Source organism: Peromyscus eremicus, chromosome 3 (genome assembly GCF_949786415.1).
Source record: "Peromyscus eremicus chromosome 3, PerEre_H2_v1, whole genome shotgun sequence".
NCBI classification, from domain to species: Eukaryota; Metazoa; Chordata; class Mammalia; order Rodentia; family Cricetidae; genus Peromyscus; species Peromyscus eremicus.
Window position 1 is genome coordinate 73,827,510 of NC_081418.1, and position 21,804 is coordinate 73,849,313.

A 21,804-nucleotide genomic window follows, 5' to 3' on the forward strand; every position below is an offset into this window, starting at 1 on the left:
GGCAGGAGGTCACTTTCTTTCAGAATTTTATGCACTCTATATGCTCCCTTCCATCCTTTACCTCTCTTCCCTTTCAATAGAATATTAGCAACTTAAGTTTACTTGCAGACTCATGTTTGTTGGGATTCAATTAAGTTCAAGGTCTAATACTTTTGAAGGCCCTATTTCCTAGATGGCACTAAATTGTAGAAACCTTCCTAAACCAGACAACCGACCCTCATGAGAAGGTTTGGTACATCACATACCGGCCTCCCGTGGATGCTTTCATAGTATAGAAGCGCTTTCTGCAGGGCCACTTTCTCATTGGCAATTTGGTCCTTGGTCATATCCTGTGTAAACACAGTGGTAAGAAATAAAATATGGGAAACACATTTGAGCACATTCCACCTTCTTTATTTTGTCAAGCTCATCTAAAGGAAGGGTTTAAATACTGTGCCCAAAGCTCACATAGGAATGAGAGAGCCTCTTGACCTCCCACCAGAAACACAGAGTGCACAGCACCATTGTCACCAGCTACCTGGAACACCCACATGGCAGGAAAGACCCACTGAAGACATGGACTGACTTAAATGGGTCCAGCAATAGCTGCAGTTGTCGGCTACATGCTCTTAAAAATTTGCGTATAATCCCTCTACTCAGAGAGTCAAGCCATCTATTAACCTCAATAAGTTCATTCTGCTGTGGAGTCCAAAGAGCAATCTTCTTTCAATCGGTAGTCAGAAACCAAAGTACCCACAGGTGAAACACTCCAGCTTTTAAAAGGTATCATTGTGCTTGTTGGGATTCATGTGACATGCCCTGTCCCTTGTCCTCTTCCCCCATTCACTGGGCTTGTCATACCAGGAGACAGGAGAGGAGAGGAACTCCTGGCTGGGAAGCGAGCTGAGCAGGAGGTAAGTGTGGTAAAGATATCAACAGCCATCTACATGGCCTGTGTTCTCTCAATGCTGGCTGCACTGACTTAGGATGGGCGTTCCCCCAGGCTCCCTGACAGCATCATACCTTAATGTCCTCAGGACGGCTAGACTCCTCTCGCTTCTCTTGGAGCTTCCTCTGTATGCACTCCAGTGTAGCTTCCACGCTGGGCCTGATGGCTTTATCCACCAGTTCTTGCTTCTTCTCATCTTCCTTTTCTAGCTGGGAACCAAAGCTCTTGGGGAGTGTGTTGCTTCGTTGCCGTGTCCTGGGGGTGAGGTCCTCTTCAGAGATCTTTAGTTTCGACTCTAGGCAATTAGATTTGGAAACAGAGATCCATGAGGCTGAGGTTGGCTGGACCCAGACTGCTTTAACTGCCATGTCAATAACTGCTTAGCTATGACTTCTTTTCACAGAGTATTGAATTATAGTGTAAGAGAAAATCCCTGGATCACTACACAAACCAAACTAATAGGCTCTTCCTGGATCTTCAGAAATGTTTCCCAAACTCTAATTCCCAGGAAAGTGTTAGCTTTTAGCACCTGATTTTTGGCTACATAGGCCTAGGCTCTGAGTTCAGAAATGGGCAGTTTCAATGCATTCTCTTAGTGCGTATAGATGTGCTGATCTAAAACCAGACACTGACTGTTGTTTTTCATCCAACCTACATACCCCATTTTATTTACTCCATTGAGTTGTTTCTGTGACCAGCCCCGAAATACAGCAAGCTGTCTGAGGGGAAGGGCCCTCACTCTTCTCACAGATTCATCTCTGATGAGATGCTTTCTAACACTCCAGCAAGTGCACCTTTAGATTAAACTGCTGCTTCGGAAGTATTGATGTGAAACCATCCTTCTAGGAGAAGTGTGTGGAAATGAAGACAGGTTGAGGAATTCATATATGGTCTGGTCTGGTTTGATGTGAGGCTATAAAAGGTGTTGGGATGGTGTCCCATAAAGACCTGGGGGAACTGGGAAGTGTCTTCAGGCCCGGGACACCCCAGTGATGACACTCAGAAGGACCCAGGGATTTGGCTCCCGGTTAGTTGCATATCAGTCTACGCCATGGGTCCACAACTTCACTTACCTTTAAGCTGTTTCCGGAATTTGGCCAAGTCATTTGTCCACTTCAGAACCTCTGGGTTGGCTGCTTTATCGCTGTGGGAGGGCTGGGAAAAGAAAGCCTAGAGTAAATATTTTACTGCTTATTTCTGATACTCCCACAGACTTCCTTAAGGGCAAAGTAACGGACCTTTATGATCACGGACTCCTGTGAGGTCCATATCTCCTTTTCTACTATTGGTATGTTTCAGCTCATGAGGCTGATGGAGAAGGAAGTGAAGGCGTTTGTGGGCTTACACTGCAACCCCTCTGAAAAATCCCCTCTTGTCCCTGGCTTGGGAAACTAAGACAGAGCCAACAGTGGAGGGAGCCCGCAAGGAGGAAACCGTAGAAGATAATCTTGAATCAAATTTCAGCTCAACAAATAAAATTCCCTTTTTTATCAGCTTCTGGTATCCTCTGCATCAGTGGTTCTCAACTTTCCTAATGCTGTGACTCTTTAATACACGTATGGTGACCCCCAACCATAAAATTACTTCATTGCTACTTCATAACTGTAATTCTGCTACTGTTATGATTCGTAATGTAAATATCTGATTATGCGATTATGCAGGATATTTGATATGTGACCTCCAAGGGGGTCGTGACCCACAGGTTGAGAGCCACTGCTCTACATCCTGAAGGGTGTGTTGGGGTGAGGAGACCCCACAGAGAACTCACTCTGTACTTCCTCTCCTCTTCAAACCTGTCCTCAAACTTGCGGATCTTCTTTTTAAGGGTCTGGATCCTTCGGGTGAGCTGCACAGGTGTCAAGTCCTCTTGCTCATCATCGTAGGACCCAAGGGAAGAGCTTCTCCGCCTGTAAAGAACATGGTCTGGGTTAGCAGCCCTGTGAAAAACCAGTAATTATGGGAAGGGGCTTTGGGGTATGAGAGAATATAGCACAGAGGAATGAAAATATCTTCTCCCTTTTGATAAAACCAAGTGGATGGGTGCATTTTCTGACTTGGAGTTCTGCATATGCCACCTATTAAATAGGTCTGTGTTTCTCTCACTTCCACTTACATTATCAGAACAATCTGAAATTGACTGTAAGACTGAATGTTAAATTTGACAGAGCCTTGGAAAGGAGGCGCTAATTGGAATTCAAAATGAGATCTGCAGTTGGGCCATAGCTCAAGCGGAAACTCCAACACAGCTTGTGTACTAGGATAGAGGTGTGTCTTTGCACAGATTCCCAACTTAAGTTTTACAAAAGGGCTAGCCATCAATGGGCTAGCCCTTCCCTCTGTTCCAGTGTCATGTGACTGGTGGAGTTGCTTATCAACAGCATTGAACATACCTCATGAAAGAATGGGAATTTGGCGGAGATGGAGGTACTTCTGTGTCATCCAGGTACTGCCTGCTCTGCCCATAGGCATAGAACCTGGGGGACAGCATGGGGTCACTGTCCTCATCCAGAAGCTGGTGAATCAGGCGCCCAGCCTGCGGGGAGAGGCGGGCTTCATCAGAGTCCACATTCTCTTGCTGCCAGGAAGGGAGGGGCTCTGGAAAACAGATGTGGTTTAAGAGGTGAACACTGCTCTTGGAGGCATCATTACCCAGGTGCCCTGAAGGTTTTAGGTTACTACCCACTAAGTGGTTTCTCACTTCAGATCCAAGGTCCAGAGTAGGCACTATGTCTAACTGAAATCACCACTGTACCTCATGCCCACCACCTGCCTTTATCTCCATTCTTACTTCCGTTCAAAACAGAATTTGCTAGGGCTGCCCTGAGGAACAGCCTGTAAGGTGTATATCCAATTGTGTCTAATTCCAATTTCCCCCACAGGTGAGTGAAACCTTTCCAATCAGGAGCACCACCAAAAGAGTGATGAGTGTCAGGGAGGGTGCACATACAACCATGACAATTCTGATAACTAAGGAGCCATGCTAGACTTGTGAGATACTATTTACCAAGGGTTTACAGTCTCTGTGTGGGCCATTTGGGAAGCCTTACCCCTGTGCCTCTGCCTAGCACATGGGACTAGCATGCTTCTCCCTGTGCCTCTCTGCCTAGTACACAAGATTTGCATACTTCTCTCTGTGCCTCTCTATCTAGTACACAGGATTAGCATGCTTCTCCCTGTGCCTCTCTGCCTAGTACACAAGATTAGCATGCTTCTCTCTGTGTCTCTCTGCCTAGTACACAGGATTAGCATGCTTCTCCCTGTGCCTCTCTGCATAGTACATAGGATTAGCATGCTTCTTCCTGTGCCTCTCTGCCTAGTACACAGGATTAGCATGCTTTTCCCTGTGCCTCTCTGCCTAGTACACAGGATTAGCATGCTTCTCCCTGTGCCTCTCTGCCTAGTACACAGGATTAGCATGTTTCTCCCTGTGCCTCTCTGCATAGTACACAGGATTAGCATGCTTTTCCCTGTGCCTCTCTGCATAATACACAGGATTAGCATGCTTCTCCTTGTGCCTCTCTGCATAGTACACAGGATTAGCATGCCTCTCCCTGTGGTTTGCAGAATTTGATGCCCGGAACCCATATGGTGGAAGGAGAGAACCAACTCTTCAAGCTGTTTTCTAAGCTCCACATGTTCGCTGTGGCACAGGTGCAACACATCCCCTGCCCTGTACAAAATAAATATTAAGAAAAGCTTTAAAACTATATCTAAAAGATTTCAAAGTAAATCTTGTATGGCACGCCATTTTCCACTTGTAATACTCTGCACTGTGAGCTTCAAATGCACTTGCCATTCAGTGATCTCTATAAGGCCAGTTAGTACTTGCCATGACCTTAGCTTCTGGGATCCTTAGAGTTTGAAGAAGCGAACACCTAGCTGCTCCTTCAACTATGAAGCTTGAAAATGTATGCAGCTATATAAAATAAATGTGCTTAAGCTTTGTATCTAGAAAGACAAGATTGTAATCCCAGAATGTCAGAGCCAGGTTAACTGCGTTCTTAAAACCTCTCACCCTTGGTACATGTTTAGAGTAACCCAGGGAAACAGGTAACAAGTATCAAGATACAAATCCTTAACTCACCTCATATACAATGTATTTAAGTGAAGGTCCAGACATGACTGACAAGCAGGCTGACAAACAGGTACACACATGTTCATCTATACACATAAACACACACACACACACACACACACACACACACACACACACCAGAGTGCACACACTTAAAAGCTGTCCAAATGATTCAAGTGCCCCCATGATCACCAAGTTTGAGAACTACTGATCCCAGGCTGCTGAGAGATAAGGCTACTGGGATCTGAAGAAGTTAAGAACCAGCCCCCAGGCAGTGAGAAGAGTGGGTCTGCCCTCTTGCCTTCTAACTTCTAAGTCAATGCTTTGTTTTAGAATGTGCCAGAACTACAAAATCAGTGATGACCGCCTAAAGCTCAGGAAGACTTCACAGCAAAACAGGAAAGCTAAGCATGCTCACCTGAAATACTAAGTCATAAAGAACAAGGTTTGAAAAGTTTAAAGGAACTCAAGCTATCTGAGAACACAGATAAATATTTTGAAAAATACAAAATGTTCAAGGGGCAAAAAAAAAAAAGTCCTGTTTATTGAGTCTCAAAACATGGGGCAACTCATGTGGCTAACCCTGGACACAACCATCTCATTCTTTGGACGAACGGTATCGGTCTCTGTCGGCTAAGTAGCAGGTTTAGGACTGAGCAGCTCAACCAACATAAAAGGATGAAAAGCACCAGGAAAGGAGAGAGCCAGGACAAGGGAAAATCTGGGGGAATCGTAAAGTTTAGTGTTAAGTTGCAGAGGATGAGACTGTTAAACTGACCAGACTGTGTCTCCCATTTCCTAAGACAAAAATGAACTCAGCCCAGACTGGGAGAGGGTTAAGACGGCCTAAGCAGCCATGCAGCTGGCCATAGGCTCTCTACAGAGGAGTAAACAATTAAGGGGAGTGAGAGCTGCTTTGGAGGGATGTGAGACTTTGATATAACAAAGTATGATGTTGATATTGGCACAAGAGTGTGCTAGTTAGTTGGACATTTCTATTCATCAAGAAAAAAGAAATAGAGTTTGAAATGATCTTACTTTTGATCCTGACACCCTCAATTTGAATTTTAATCCAGAAGAATACATTTTCTAAAATGAAAATGTCTTTGAGTTTTCCACCATTTGGTCTCTATGATCATGAATTCATTATAAACAGACTGAATTAAAAGTGGTGCTTGGCAGCTAACCTGAAGCCATCTATCCATTCTCTTGTTTGATATAGCTTTATTTTGTGTCTCTGTCATGAAGCAGTCAATTCAATGACAAACAAAACAAAACAAAGGAAAACAAGTAAACTAGAAAATCCAAATACATCCTTTCCTAGAATTACCAATGTTGAACAGGAAATAAAATGGCTGAGGAAATTGTAGCATTTTCCCACTGAAGCACATAGGTAGGGTAGATGAATCCATTATTGAAAGATTAGAGATGTAAAGTCATTGTGAATTTCAGCTTTAACAAAATAGAGGACTGTCATATCATTGGTCTACAGGTGGAACAGAAGTGGAGAATTCCCTGCTTCTGCGACATAGAACACGTGAGTGTCCCCCTTTTCTCTCTTCCACACAGTCTCAAATTTAAAGGATCCCATTTCAGAAAGCCACAAACTGACATGTAGCATGAATCACATATATATACTAAAGAGTCAATGCAGCCAGTTCCACATTTTAGTCTGAAATATTCTAGCTTACATTTGCTAATATTCACCCAACTAGGCAGCCAGGCAACTTCCCTAAATAGTGTGAAGCACAGTATATGCAATTTCATTGCTTTGTAGAGAGCCGGTTTTGAGGATGCACCACCAGCCATTTCTAACAGCTGCTTGACAAGTATTTTAGATTTAGTAACTCTAGAGCATTGAAACAAGGATATTGCAAAAGTATTCAAAGGGACAAGAGAAGAGATGCAAGGCTTCACACTTGACTCTTCTCCCACAGCAGGCCATAAAGTGAGCGCATTTTCGTTTTCAAATAAAACTCCCTTCAGTACACTCACAATGAACTCTAGATATAATCATGACTCTTTTTTTTTTATTAAAAAACTAATTCATTCAGGTCATTTGACATCATAGCAGGTCATCAGAAATAACAAATATAAAAGCTGTGTTCCTGCTATCTAAGTGATAAGAATGGGTTCTGAGGAGTCTTAATTCAGATACCACAGTCCACAGGGGCATCGGGGGAAAGAATCCATGAGAGGAAGGACTTCACCTCTGAGCAATGCTGGTGCAGGGCATTGAGACAGCTGCACTCTGTTATCTGGCTGGAGCCATTGTCTATATACAAGAAACTGGTGATTGGAATGACTTACTTATAAGAAATCTGGATGAAATTAAGGGAGATGATATTTAGAGCCATTATTGTTTGGCACAATGTCATAACTCTCCTTTTAGCTGTTCAAAGAGGTGCTTGTACATCTCAGACATGGAAAGACAGAGGTCACAATGGAGGGATTACTTTCATAAATTCTTTTTAGAGTCCCATAATTCAATCTTAGAACAACGGTAGTCTTATTAAATTGTTCAAAAAGTCTTTCAACTACCAGATTTATAAGGAACTTCAGCAGTCAGTTGTGTCACGGCCAGATTCGATTTTTTTTTTAAGGCTCATGCATCTGTTTTGCTTCTATCTGCAAAGTTAAGAAGCAGGTCTTCAATTGGTCTGCTTAAATTATTGAACAGAATAGGGCTGATGACTTCAACCAATAGGAACAATGCTATTCGAGGCGACTGACCTAGGGGTTTACCCATTTACACATAGTTTCTTCTGTTTGCTTGTTTTTTTTCCAGACAAGGTTTCTCTTTGTAGCCTTGGCTATCTTGGAATTCACTCTGGAGACCAGACCGGCCTCAAACTCACAGAGATCTGCCTGCCTCTGCCTCCCAAGTGCTGGGATTAAAGGGGTGTGCCACCGCTGCCCCGCTTCACATAGTTTCTTAATCAGTTACTAATGCACCACCCTGCCTGTCTTCTGTTGCTCACATGCCTCAGAGACAGCTATCATCAAGACCCTGCCAGGTGCCCAGCTGCTCTCCCTTCAAGTGCGGCATTTCCCAGATCAGGGTCTAGCTTACTACAAAGAAAGGAATGGAGGTTAGTGTGAATGGGCAGCACTTGGCAAATACACGAGGACCTGCCTAGTTATTACTGATTTTGCTTCTTTGAAAAATAATTAATTCTTTTAGAATTTCATACAAAATATTGGCTGAATTTCCCCTCAAAAGTATATTTTAGAGATATTTGTGGAAGAGAAATGCAGTAATATTTACATGGTACCCATAGGATGTGGGAGACAGCAGGTATTAGCTCATTTAATCCTTGCTAAACAATGACTATATTTATTATGTATTATTTGCTGTTGTTGTTATAACTAGTTAAGGACAATGGAATCAAGGCAAAATGGAGACAGATTTTCTAATTTGCCCACAGAGCTGATCAAGCAGCAGAGCCAGGATTTGACCCAAGAATTTGGTTCTTATCTGCTTTATTTGATGGGATGCCTGATTAGTATTGTTTGGGCATGAGTGAGAAATTAGGAGATGCTCAGCTTTCTTAATTGTACAGTGGGAGGGTTCAACTGGAGATCTTCTAAGATCACTTGCTTCTCCATGATTCTTCTAAAATACTTTTTTTTTTTTTAAACTTGGATGAATTGATTGATTGTGTTTGTGTGCACGGTGGTGCGTATGTGAAGGACAAAGGACAACTTTGGGGACTTGGTTTTCTACTTCCACAATGTAAGTTCTGGGGCCTGAACTCAGGTCATCAGACTTGGTGACAAGTGCCCTTACCCACTGAGCCATCTTGCCAGCCTCTGTTTATGACTCTCATAGAGAATTTCTCTCCAAAACTGTTGTCCATTGTAAGTAATAAGTGAGAAAAACTAAGCGTTTTGTGACCTTTAAAAAATGTCCTCTTAGCTATTTGTGGTGGTCAACACCTGTAATCCCAGCACGTGGAATGCTGAGGTAGGAGGAACTTGAATTCAAGGCCAGCCTGTGCTATAGGGTCTCACTCTGTAGCACAGGCTGGCCTCAAAGTTGTGGTGATTCTGCTGCCTCAGTCTCCCCACATTGGGATTACAAGTGTGAGCTACCATTCTCAGGTCAAAGTGCTCTTTACACCTAATTTCAGGGCAAATAAAGTACAGTTGTATGTTTAAATCTCATGCAAATCAGCATGCATGGGACTTAGTAACATTTTAATTACACAGTTCTAATTACCTTTCAGTATTAGAACAGTGCCTTTGATTTGTGTATCCACTTAACTTTGAAGACTTGAAACCCTGACACCAAGAAGAATAATGGCATGGTAGATTACATAATGTGTCTTAAAATACGAAAGCACAGTTGATTACAGGCCAGCAAACAGGATGAGATGGGCCCTATGTTCACCTCTCAAGGGTTCCACTCTCTAGACTATGGAATCTACTTACCGTTTCAATCTCTTTCATTGTCCCCTTGATTCCTAAGCTTAAGAACTTGGAGAGCATTATTTCCCAGACACATGCTGCTCCAACCACACCCATTCATGCCACCCTAAATCAGCTGACCCTTCCTGGCTACACATCAGACTGTGACCAATGACACAGGCCAGCGAGCAGGCTCACAAACACAGAGTGTCCCTCCACACAGCGACTTTGGGGTTGTTGGAGGCTCAGTGTGGCTATTGGTTTGTGTAGTCCGGTGATTGCTGCTTCCATCTCCGTATTTTGCTGCCTTGCTTTTGTGTGCACAACTTAACCCAGTGTCAAGCTACTAGAAAAACACCTTTTCATGCATCACTGAAGCTATAAACAAGATGATTTTCTAGCCACCAAATTTATTGTTGTCATTTAATCTAGCTTTATGCATTGATTGGTTCCTTTATTTTGCCTATACTTATGGTCATGTTCCTGTTATAAAGCTATTTGGAAATTAAAATAGGTCATTTTAAAAAGGTTACTGAGAGCAATAAACAGCCAAAATGACCTTGAAAAATAAATCCCTGTAGATTTGAAAGGTGTAGAAGTTCAACAACAAATGCCAATGTAATGGGAAAAAAGAATAGTCGTGACAATTTGCATGAAGCCAAAGTCTCACGCTCCAATAAGCCTGTAAAGCGCATTTTCCCAATAAACTTTTAGAAAACATGCTGCTTAACCTTCTAAAGAAGATGCTGGTTCCTCCATATTTTTATTCTCTGCAGAATAAGTCTTTAAAGTAATAGAATGGTTTCTAAGAAACTCTAAATTGACTTTCAACCACTCTGGAACGCGTGTTCAGCTTTATTTTAGGTTATGTATGTAGAGAGAGAAATTTGAATTTATGATTAACCAAGAGAAATAATCAAACCAAGTCCAGTCCATTTCAGGGGAGGGGCAGGAAGCAGCTGCAGTTCATTTGAATTTTGGCTCCAATTTCTTCTTCTTATTTAAAATCTATAAGATAGGCTGTATCACTGAAACTCAAACTCATTTATTTATTTTTGCTTTTGCTATTTTGTGGGCAACAGTGAGCACTCTGAGACTCTTGCGGGTAGCGAAGGCAGGTTGTTGTGAATTTATAGATTAAAAAGACATATGATTATTTCAAAGTGGGCAGAAATGAACGACAAACCAACTGATATCCAGACACGGATCAGCTAAATTTAATATGACATGAAGCAAGTCAACCGTGGCCTCTTTTGTTCTCTGAATATTTTGAGCTGGGATGATGTGACAAAATTTCAGATCTGCTGCCTAACTACGTGAAAATAACCAGAACAGGTTTCTTAGATTACAGGAAGGAAAATGAAAAGAAAACAGTCTTTCACGAAGCCCCGCAGGCCAGGACGATAACTAGGTCGACTTTTCACATGTGGGCTTTTCAGACGGACTTTGATCGTTGGGTGGAAAAAGAGGAGTGGGTCTGGAGAGCGGGCAGGGCACAGCAGGACCGGCAGGGCTGATTTTCATAGTTGTGACCCTCTCCTAAGTCATGACGCTGTGGCCTTCAGAAAGTCACTCTATCGAGCGCGGACATGGGTTTGAGTGCAGACAGAGGGATAAAGAAGGCACCTTGATTGGAACGGCTGTCGGGCCCTCTCTGACAGAGTTTTGATAAAGCTAGTAAATTTCTGATGTTTTCACCAGACATCTCTGGGGGAAAAAAAAAAAGTCTAAAACCATGTTTTCAGCATTCAATGTTCTTGTTAGTGTGTGTTAACCTGTTTGTTTTTTTTAAATGCATACGTTAAAAGATAGAAGAAAAGCGAAGAAAAACATCTTCCTTGACAACCTGGAAAGTGTACTGCGGGAAGTGAGTGATGTAGCGGGGGTGATTGGTAGGTAGCAGAGGGACGAGGTGTGGGGGTGGTGGATGAGGTAGTGGGTGGCCGGCTTTCTGCGGCATACCACAAGCAGGGGCAGCACGCTTGGTGGGTTAAAAATATACTGCAAGGTGCCACCAGGACAAAGAGCATGCCTGTCTTCCTTTCTTGTACTGCAACTATGCTAGGCAACACTAAGCCTGCTCCTGCTGCCTGGTAAAGGATTTTCGGTTATTTCTTTGTAGAAACCCAGTTTCTTCTGCATGCATAGCTCTTACTCTCGACCTCACAGGCATGCAGTCACACACCTTGCATGGACTTATTCATATTGATTCTTTTCAGTGCCAAACAATCCAAATGGCAGAGGATCACTTACCTTCCCAGTTCTTCTCATCGCACAATGCTGTCAGGTCCAACGGGGGCATTTCAGGGACAAAGCTCTCTTGCTGATCATCGACATCTTGATTCCTCTGTTGTTTGGTGTCAGATATACTGGGATGCTCCTGAATCTTCATTGTGGGGCTCTGCAATAACAGCACAATGTCCCCTACTAGCTACTGTTCACCAAAAAGCAAAAACATTTGCAGTGATTCCACGCCTTCCGAAAGTAACCTCCTCAGCCACAGCTGCTAACACTTCCATTGCAGAAATAAAACCCGAGCTTAGATGCCCCGTGGGCACTATCTGGCTACTCTCATGTAGAAAAGCCACTGTCCATCTGCCAGCCTTTAACTTTTCTTCTTCGGGGGGAGAGGCAAGATGATTTCCTTAGGCTGCTCCTCCAGATGACTTCAGGCAGCTGACAGGTCGTGAATGATTACTGACTGAGGCCGGGAAGGAGGAGAAGGAGTTTATGTTTCTTAAAGGAGCATGGCCCACCAGATGGTAAACAACAACAAAAACCTGGCGCCGGTTGCTAAGGCTGCGGCAGCAACATGGTGTGTCTGGCAAGCAGTATCTTTGCGGCTTAGGTAAACATTCCTGCAAGGACCGGGGCAGAAGTTGGGGGCACCACACTCCTCTGAGCCCTCAGGCTCAACCAGGCTGTTTTCTCTGGAGTGTGGGGAGAACAGACTATTTATGGAGGCGCTCTGGGTATTAGAGTATTGTTGCGCAAATTCAAATGGCACGGGTTTGGGTTTGGTGTTTCATCTCAGCTAGCAGGGAGGAATAGCCCCTGAAAACAAGCCAAGGTTACAGGGAGAACAATCTTCCCCTCCCAGGAAAAAAAAGTAAGAGCTGGCAAGTCGGTGATTTGTAATTTATATCTTACAATATGTAATACAATATGTAACCGCCAGTTGTTTTTCTAATTATTCATGTTCCTTAAAGCTGCATTTGGCTCTGCCATAGGCAGCACTGACACCTGGCTAGGACATCTGATGGGAGGGGAACCTTTCCTAATAGGCAGATATTTATGCTGAATGCTTCTGTGTGTATGTTTAAAATAGCACTTAAATTAATTCTCTTGCATCAAAATTGTCTTGATTTACCTTGTTCTCCTGGCATATTGTAAATGAAGCTGTTCTGTCTCTTCCTGCTTTCATAAAATCATAAATGACTGTGCTTAAATCGTTTTACTCAAAAATGTACTTTTCAAGTAGCACAGATCTGCACAAAATATTTTCTTTGGGGTAAATGAACATTTATTTTTAGTTATCCTATTATTAATTGAAAAAAAAACCCAAGAACATCTGGAAATCATAAGTGAGTTCACTAATGTAGGAGATGTTGTTATTCTTAAAATAAAGTGCTATTTAAGACGTTCAGTTCCTTTTAGTAGCTGTCCGACCCACTTTGAGATCACCAGGGGAATACTCAGTGCTTTTGTACTATTCTGTTTCTACTGAGTGAAGCATGAAGACTGGCATTTTCTTCACACTGGGAACAGAACAAAACTTCGAGGTGAGTAGCAGCATCACGTGAAAACACCATGGCAACCTTACACTCTAGGGCATTCTGAGCATGTTATCTGTCTATTAGGAAACAGCCACATTACAGAAACCATTTGTTCCTTGAGTTTAGCCTAAGTGGACCAAGGCTGAAGGCATCGATCTGGTACCTAGCTTTTAGATGTTTTAGGGACAATCAGTCAAAAGTTGTGTGTAAACATGTGAGTTTGTATGACTATAAATGTGTAAAACAGAGGAATGGAACGTGTATATAGTAAATAACCTTGTAAAGTTCTGGGACAATCTAAGAGGTTCTAATCAAAGCCTAATCTAATCCTAGCCAACAACAGAAAAAAGAGAACAGCGAGACAGAAGCCACCATTCTTTCTGTTGTTATAAGGCACCATGCAAAGACCAACAAGTAAAATGCCATGCCCTCAAACTGCTGGCGAGGGGACTAGGAGACACAGTGTGTATGACTGGATTTTAGGTAAAACACGCTACATCGAAAGATGGGAAACACTTATGCATCATGAAAAAAAAATCAGCAAACAGAGCTACCAGTGTGTTTGCCGTTGATCAGTAACAGTAGCAGTTAACTCAGGCAACAGAGGTGGGTGGAAAGGCCGTAGAGGAGGACACGTCACATACAAGGAAGAGGTGGGCTAGGACGAAGGCCAGCAAAGCATGGAGGAGCGCCATGGCCAGGGTGAGAGAAGGGGTCCAAGGTGGCTAGCCCCAAGGTTAAGAAGGGGCGGGCAGACGACCGAAGTGCCAGAAGCAGAGGCAAGGCTAACAGACCCCATATGCTGGGCTAAGCACAGCATAATTAAGTGTCCAATGGTGCTGCCTGACTCAGAGGTTAAGAACACTGTCGCTCTCACAGAGGACCCAGGTTCCATTCTCAGTATCTACATGGTGGCCCCCACTGTCTGTAACTCCAGTTCAAGGGGATCTGAACTCCGCTGGCTTCCACACCTACTTCACACACATAATACACAGACATCCATGCAGGCCAAAATACCCTTACACATAAAATAAAAATAAGTATGTCATTAAAAGTTTCAAAAATAAAAACATCATTAGGTCGATGGAGATAAAACAAGGAAAGATGAGTATGAGTGACAGTGGATGAAGTGTCTTGTTTTATATTGAGTGGGCAGAGATGGCCTCTTTTCCATAATGAGACCTAGGCAGAGGTGTGAAGGAAGTGAGGAAATGGGCTGTCACTGGGAAGAGCATTTCAGGAAGGAGGATGTGAGCATATGGAGCTTTGCTCAACAAGACCTTGTTGTTTTCTATGAGGTTTACAAATAGCAAGCAGTCACTGCATCTGAAATCCAGTAAGGACAGGCCACCAGGGTGGGCACCATTCAGTGTGGAGCAGGACATCCTGCATAGAGAAACCTTAGTTAACTGAAGCTGATTCTTGGGACAGCAGCGAACACATCCCTCTTCCGTACACCTATCCCAGCTTAGGAAATCATGGACACACTTGCGCAGCAAGCATGCTCTGTTTCGGTGGGACACATGCACAGCGTGGCTCTGTCTTGTTGGACTCTGATCCACCCCTGAGGTTGTTGTTTCATTTGTCCTCTGGTCTTAGCAGCCTGAGTCCTAATTTCTGGCCCATTGGTCTATGAAACTCATGTGCTCTCCTGGCCCAGGGTTGCCCAATTGGCAACTGCACAAGAGGCGGGCAGCGATGGTGGGACTGCTACTCAGTGGCTGCTCAGGCTCTGTAGCCATGTGCAAGAAGTTAAACTGCTCTTCCTTCCCGTAGGTACCTTGGCGGAGGCCCCTTGTCAGGCAGGCCATACTCTCTAGGAGTGCTTAGCATAGACACAGCAAATACTGCCTATTCGCTTATCTGTTTCTTCCCTTTGATCATTTGGGTTAACAATGTCAAGGACAGTCGCAAATACCAAAATAGTTTTGGTTTAAATTTTTGTTATTTATACATCAAGTATCTTCAGTTACATTAAAAATAAGTCAATTGCACATTTTTTCAACTCAGAAATACTTCATGCTATGATGTGGAGCACACTGAACTTCAAAATGCTGCCTCACATGAATACACAATGAATCTTTGCTTAATGGAACCATGGAGGGCTCACAGAGGATCCAGTACAGTAGGCAGATCAGGATGGCTTATGGAGGCAGAGACTTGAGTTTAAATAGCAGCTTTGCTTTGTCAAGACCTGTGAGCCAGCATCTCTGGCCTTCCCTTCCCTTCTCTGACACTGGACTGAGCATCTTAAGGTTGTTGTGAGGAATAAAGGGAAAACATATACAAACAGGTGGCCCACAGTAAGGGTAAAGAGATTTCTGTTTCTCCCCCTACTCCTTTCCCCATTCACTTGGCAAATGTTTTTTGAATGGGTAGTATGTTCTGAGCAACAGAATTCACAAGTGCATAAGGTATAGAATTCCATGTGGAAGAGCAACATTGAATGTCCAAGGGCCAGTGTCATACAAGTTATAAAGGGAGAGGGAAGGTTGGCAGAGGGCCAATATAGACAGCTTGTCTCACCTGGGTCTCAGGTGACAGTCCACATGCAGGTCCAGGCCATTAACCAGCAAGGCTTTCGGTCTCACTGTTGAGACTCGCACCTATCCTGTTTGCTCTGCTCTGCCCCCTTCCTTGGCTTCCAATGACAGCATTTATGTGTCATTCCCTCTCTTTCCCTGGACAGGATTTGGGGACGTGGCTGAGGACTTAGCAGGATGAGGAACGACATCACTAGAGGCTACTGGACGATGCAGCTTTCCCAGGAAAAGCCAGTATTAACTGGACGCGGGAAACCACCAGCATTCACTGTTTGGCTGATAATAAAGGAGTGTAGACATAACACATCCCCAAGGTTCTCGTGTGTCACAAGCTCCAGTGGCTTGTGGTCAGCACTGATTGTCCCTTTTCTCAGGGTCAGTGAGAGCTTGGACTTGAGATGGCTGGTGGGACAAGCAACGCTCTGTCTTGCATGGCAAGCCTCAATTTCTTCCTTTGTCTTCTTTTTCTTTTCCTTCTTTTATTTACTTACTTTTTTGAAGCAGGGGGAAAAAAAGGGAAATAGGCTTTTGTGATGAATGTCCTGTTTGTTATCAAAAGTATGCTTCTAATCACTCTTAATCAGTGGGCTTAGAAGGCATAAAGAACATAAAAATGTCTTGAGAGAATTTAACATTTCATTGACCTAGAATTCTGGAATAAAATTATCTCTTTCAGATAATGCAATGCTTTTCATACAGTTAATAATTTTTGCTCCTCTTACTTCCACAGCAGAGATTCATTATAAGTTTATTGTTTGACTATTCAGGTTTTATATGAACGGTAACATTTTCACAATAGAAAATTGCTTAGCTTGGGGCTGGAGAGAGGGCTTGGTGATTAAGAGTGCTTATTACTCTTTTTTTTTTTAAATGTACTTTTTTATTATTAAGAAATTTTCTATTCATTTTACATACCAACCAAAGATCCCCTCCCCTCCCTCCTCCCACCCCCCAGACTTCCTCCCCATTTCACCCTCTATTTCTACCTCCTCCAGAGCAAGGGGTGGGAGTCAGCAGAACCTGATACGCTCAGCTGAGGTAGGTCCAAGCTCCCCCACCCCCTGCACCAAGGCTGTGTAAGGTGTCCCACCATAGGCAGTGGGCTCCAAAAAGCCCTCTCATGTCCTAGGGGGCCCCCTGGCAGTGGGATCAGGACCCATCCCTAGGGCAAGAGTGCTTACTACTCTTACAGAGACCCCAAGTTCAGTTCCCAGCTCATCAGGCAGTTCACAAACTGTCTATAATTCCAGCTCTGGGGAGATCTGATGCCTCTGGCCTCCATTGGCATCTGCACTCACAGGCATGTCACATGCAGACATATAATTAAAACAATAAAACTAAACCTTTAAAGAGAAATGCTTAGCTTCCAGAAGGCTTCAACGTGTAGGGCACTTCCATAGTAAGCACAAGTCTAAAAATGTATCTCAGTTATATGTTTTAAAAGAGTGGTAAGGATGCTTTCTCTTCCAGAATCCTGTGCTTTTCAATGAGTTTCAGAAAGAAAGAACAAACACTCTAGGCTCCATGTGTCATAGAACACTTGCCACCTCTTAAGTCACCTCTATTCATTCAGCCCAAGGAAGATATTTTATTAAAGTGCCAACCTGTCCAAGGTCTGCCCCAAGAAACCCTACTTTCCTTTGTAGTATTTTGAAATGACTCAATGTTTTTTTTTTTTTAAATTATGTGTCATTAAATAAAGTCTAATTTAAACCTCAGGAGAAAGGAATGAGTAACTCCTGGTGATCAGCACTTTTCCAGGACTCTCAGAGACCCTCCTCTTGGATAAGTTTAGTTGCATAATTAAAATAAAAATTTAAAGACGTGCAATAAAGGTACAAGGTTATGATCGTTCTCAGTACAGGCCTTGGTACAAGGTATGCTTAAAGCTGTCAATTGATATTTGAAAAAAATGAAATCACTGTTACACCTGCATCTTGACATTAAGAGGCACACTTAGAAGTCTCTGTCTGCTTGTCTGTCCCTACAATAAGGAGCAGCTTTGAGGCTGAGGGTCAGTGTCCCTCATCTGACAGAACTCTAGTCACAAAAACACCTCTCCAACCTCATAGACAGCTGACAGTTTTCACAAAGACTTTGTTGTTATTATTTGTTTGTTTGTTTGCTTTTCTAGGCAGGGTTTCTTTGTGTAGCCCTGGCTGTCTTGGAACTCACTGTGTAGACCAGATTGACCTTGATCTCTGAGATCTGCCTGCTTCTGCCTCCCCAGTGCTGGGATTAAAGGCATGCACCACTACTGCCTGACCTCTTAAAGGCCAATGTCAGTGGGAACAAAATCATCTTACGGGAAAATAAAATTTCAAAATGAATTCTTGTAGGCATACAAATGCTGGCAAATTCTTTAGCATCAGCTTGATGCTAAAGGAGACTTGAAACAAAATAAATAATAGTTTATCAGAATTCTAGAAAGGGTGAACAAAGTGTAGACTTTTCATTTCTGAGATGGAAAGACTACTGTTGTTCCAGAAGTTTTAGGAAGTGATGCATATGAAATCATAGCATACCAAAGCAAGGGAAAGAACATTTAAAATGGAAAACAAGTCTCCCATTCTTTAATGAATAGTAGTAAAACATCCCATAAAAATAGATATAATTCCAGTTGTATGAAGTAGTGTCTTTTTCTTCATTGGTGCGGCTATGATGGAGGATGACCAATAGAGCTTAGCCTCGATTTTTCACTCACCATTTAATTTCTTCTCCTATCTGAAGTGGTCATGACAGTGATGTTTATTAATAGCGAGTGTTTACAGAGTACTAGCAGTGAGCTGGTTGCTGATTGGTGCTACATATGCACGGCACATGTAAGAAGAGGACCTGGCACTCAGGAGAAGAACTTAAGATCTGTCCCAATGATTGTGCTGCGACCCAGAGACATAGGGAGGCCACTGTGAATTTGAATGCCATTTGGAATTGTGATTTACTATCATGAAGTTCATTGACAAGACTGCTCTACTCCACTTTATCCCAGGACAGAAGACCTCTCCAGGAAGTTGGCACGCTTTAATGTCAAAGGGCTTTCTGTGAGTCAAGGAAGATGGCAGGGATAAGAAGGAACATGCTCTTTGACACAGTCCCTAGCGACAAGGGAAGCACCTTGGCCTCTTGCTTTGGTCCTGTGGATATTTGAGTTGGAAATAAGATATAAGGGAATTATCACAGAAGCAGAAGCTTGAATTCTAAGAAGATGATGCAGTCTCCACCTAGGTTATTTTGGGGGAGACAGTCTGGTGATGTAGCTGTCATCCTTCCTGCCTTAGCCTCCTGGGCGCTGGGATTACAGGCATGGGGCACCATGTCCAGCTCTCTAATCTAGGTTGATGAAGAAGCGTACATGACAAGACCTGAGTAGAAGAAATATAAGAAATCTACAGCATTAGTGGGGCAGTTTTCATTAATTTACAGTGGTTTCATGTGAGTGTGTACTTTTCTAAGGAGAAAGATGCTAAAGATTCCTTGGGGTTTTTGTTTTGTTTTTGTTTTTGTTTTGTTTTGTTTTCTGGTAGAGATCAAGCCTAGAACACTGTACTTGCTAGATACATACCCTACCACTCAGCTACACCGCTCACTTCCATCTGGTGCAGCTTTTAGATTCTTAATCTGCTAGACTCAAAGCTCTCTGGGGGCAGTAACTCTGGCTGCAGTTAAATGCCTATTCCCAGCATAGAATATATAGATTTAATATACAGAATTTAATAGACATTGTTGAACAACTCCGTTAATAAATTAGGCCAGTCCTCAGCAAGTATTAAGAGCTACTCAGCTACAGAGTCTGTTCTTTCTATATTATTAGTATATCTACATTTAACAATATTTTGAGAAAAGCTTTAATTTTCCCCATAAACACTAAAATTGACACTGGATCTGGAAGCATTCAGGAGTAGAAGATATAATATACATATATGAATTTAAAATTCAGGCACTAAACTGAGCCAGAAATGGGCACAGGAGAAAATGAGTCCTTGAGTCAGGATTGGTGCCACTAAGACAACATATGCAAGGACAGGAAAACGAACGAAACTTGGGCAGATAGACACTAGGGAGGTAGAGTTTTCATGCTGTTTTTTACTTAATCTGAAACCAAAGGAACCCCAGTAAGTAACTTAATCTGAATTTATGTTCATTTGAAAACTAATGAGGCAATACTTGTGACAGACGAGTTGAAACTCACTACCTCTGTGTTGCATACACTTAAAAGATGTATCAAGTCATAGAAACATCAAACCAGTCACTGTTTTGTTTTAGTAGAAAACCCACAGAAGTATCACTACCTATTACAATTTTTACAAGAAGTAAAACGATCTACCCTTCTTTCTAATCACAGTCCTGTCAGTGACTTCATTGGCTCTTATCAACAGGCTAGTGACATTTCAGAAGCACACTCAAGAACAAGAGCAAAGCCCCACCAGTTACATTTTTGTTAGCTACTCACCTCGTAATGCTGAGTGTCTCCACCATCTCTTCCATTTTCTTTGCTATCGACAACAAAAAATACATAAATTGTCCATTTATTTTATAATCTCTTTTATCTATTCATATTATAATTTTCTTTTTAAAAGTAATCAGAGTATCTCTAAATTGAATTCTTATAAAATTCAAAACCAAAATCGAACAGAAAGTTAAGATTTAATAGACAGCCTAGAGATGTACTAATCTATGAGCATAGCAACACATGTGGGCTCATAGCAGTTTCATGACTGCGTCACAAGATCTGCACAAGCTCAAGACAGAAAAAAATCCCAGCATTGATGGGCAGTGTGAGGGGTGGAGGGTGTGTGTGTGTGTGTGTGTGTGTGTGTGTGTGTGTGTAGGAGGGTACGAGTCCCAACACTAGCTGAGGCACTATTGGCACTTGATAGCATGCCAGGAGACAAAGAGTCAGTTTTATTTAAGGGTGTGATCCACACTCCAGGGCAGTTCCCACATCCAAGAGTATTTAGACAACACACTTGGGTGTGTCTGTCTTTTTTAAAAAGGTGAACATGAAGTTGGATGGGTAAGGGAGAGGGGTGGATCTGGAGAAGTTGGAGGAGAGATGTTGAATATGACCAAAATAGATTTTATGAAAATTTCAAATAATTAATAATAACATTATATCTTGATTTTTCAAGACAGGGTTTCTCTGTGTAGCCCTGGCTGTCCTGAAACTCACTCTGTAGACCTGGCTGGCCTCAAACTCAGAGATCTGCCTGTTTCTGCCTCCCAAGTGTTGGGATTAAAGGTGTGCACCAACACCACCTGGCAAAATATTATATCCTAAAAATAATGCATGTAGAGAAAAAAAATCTATAAGAAAATCATACCTGGATGTGATTATTAGCCATAATAGCATAATCTGCATGCCAAATACTCTATTTGCAATAAGTTCTGGCTACACACAATCCTTTCCTCCTACACTTTTCTGTGTTCTCTAACTCACACTGTATTTAGTGAAGGAAATCTTTTCATGCCCTTGAAAACAGGGTGAGAAGAAAATTCTAAACTTACCTTTCATTGGACCTCAGTTCCACAGCTTCAGGTCCAGGTCTTTCTTGCGACTGCACAGAACCAAGACTTTCCATGTTCTGTAACATAAAACATGTTGTTTGCTATGAGGGAACAAAAGAAAAATTCAGCAGCGTATCATCCTTTCTTTAAAATAGAAAAACCAGGAAAAAAGTAGATACAGACACACTCTGTTGAAATGGTTATTGGCATGAAGATAAATTGACTCCATCATCCCTTTAACATAGACGACTGATAGTGTTATGGAAATGGTTGACTGTAACATCCACATTAGCTAAAAAAGCTTTTTGGCTAAAGTGCAAAACTCAGATTGCCAGAAAATCAGGATGGTTTGGAAATCCAATGGAGGAATGATCTCGAATCTAATCAGAACTGATGTAACAGTCGCCGCTCATTTAATAGCCTTTTCCTGTTGTTACTGTTTGAGACACAGTCTCATGTAATGTAGGATGCTCTTGAGGTGATCCTAAGACCTCCATCTTGAAAGTGCTAGGATACAGTTGCGTGCTCTCACACGCAACTTAATTTATTACCGTTGTGGAATACAAT

The 21,804-nt window shown here is 42.5% G+C and overlaps 1 protein-coding gene across 1 annotated transcript in view; it reads right to left on the bottom strand.

The window, feature by feature from the left end:
• The window catches only part of Fam13a (family with sequence similarity 13 member A), a 93,920-nt gene that overhangs the window by 19,822 nt on the left and 52,294 nt on the right, over positions 1 to 21,804 (bottom strand). Inside the window, exons 5-12 of the mRNA XM_059256695.1 lie at positions 21,238 to 21,314; positions 20,183 to 20,225; positions 11,667 to 11,814; positions 3,319 to 3,523; positions 2,697 to 2,835; positions 2,002 to 2,083; positions 1,003 to 1,223; positions 246 to 329 (exon numbers count right to left, since the gene is read on the bottom strand). Coding sequence (XP_059112678.1) covers positions 246 to 329; positions 1,003 to 1,223; positions 2,002 to 2,083; positions 2,697 to 2,835; positions 3,319 to 3,523; positions 11,667 to 11,814; positions 20,183 to 20,225; positions 21,238 to 21,314 — 999 coding nt within the window. The remainder of the gene's footprint in view (positions 1 to 245; positions 330 to 1,002; positions 1,224 to 2,001; positions 2,084 to 2,696; positions 2,836 to 3,318; positions 3,524 to 11,666; positions 11,815 to 20,182; positions 20,226 to 21,237; positions 21,315 to 21,804) is intronic.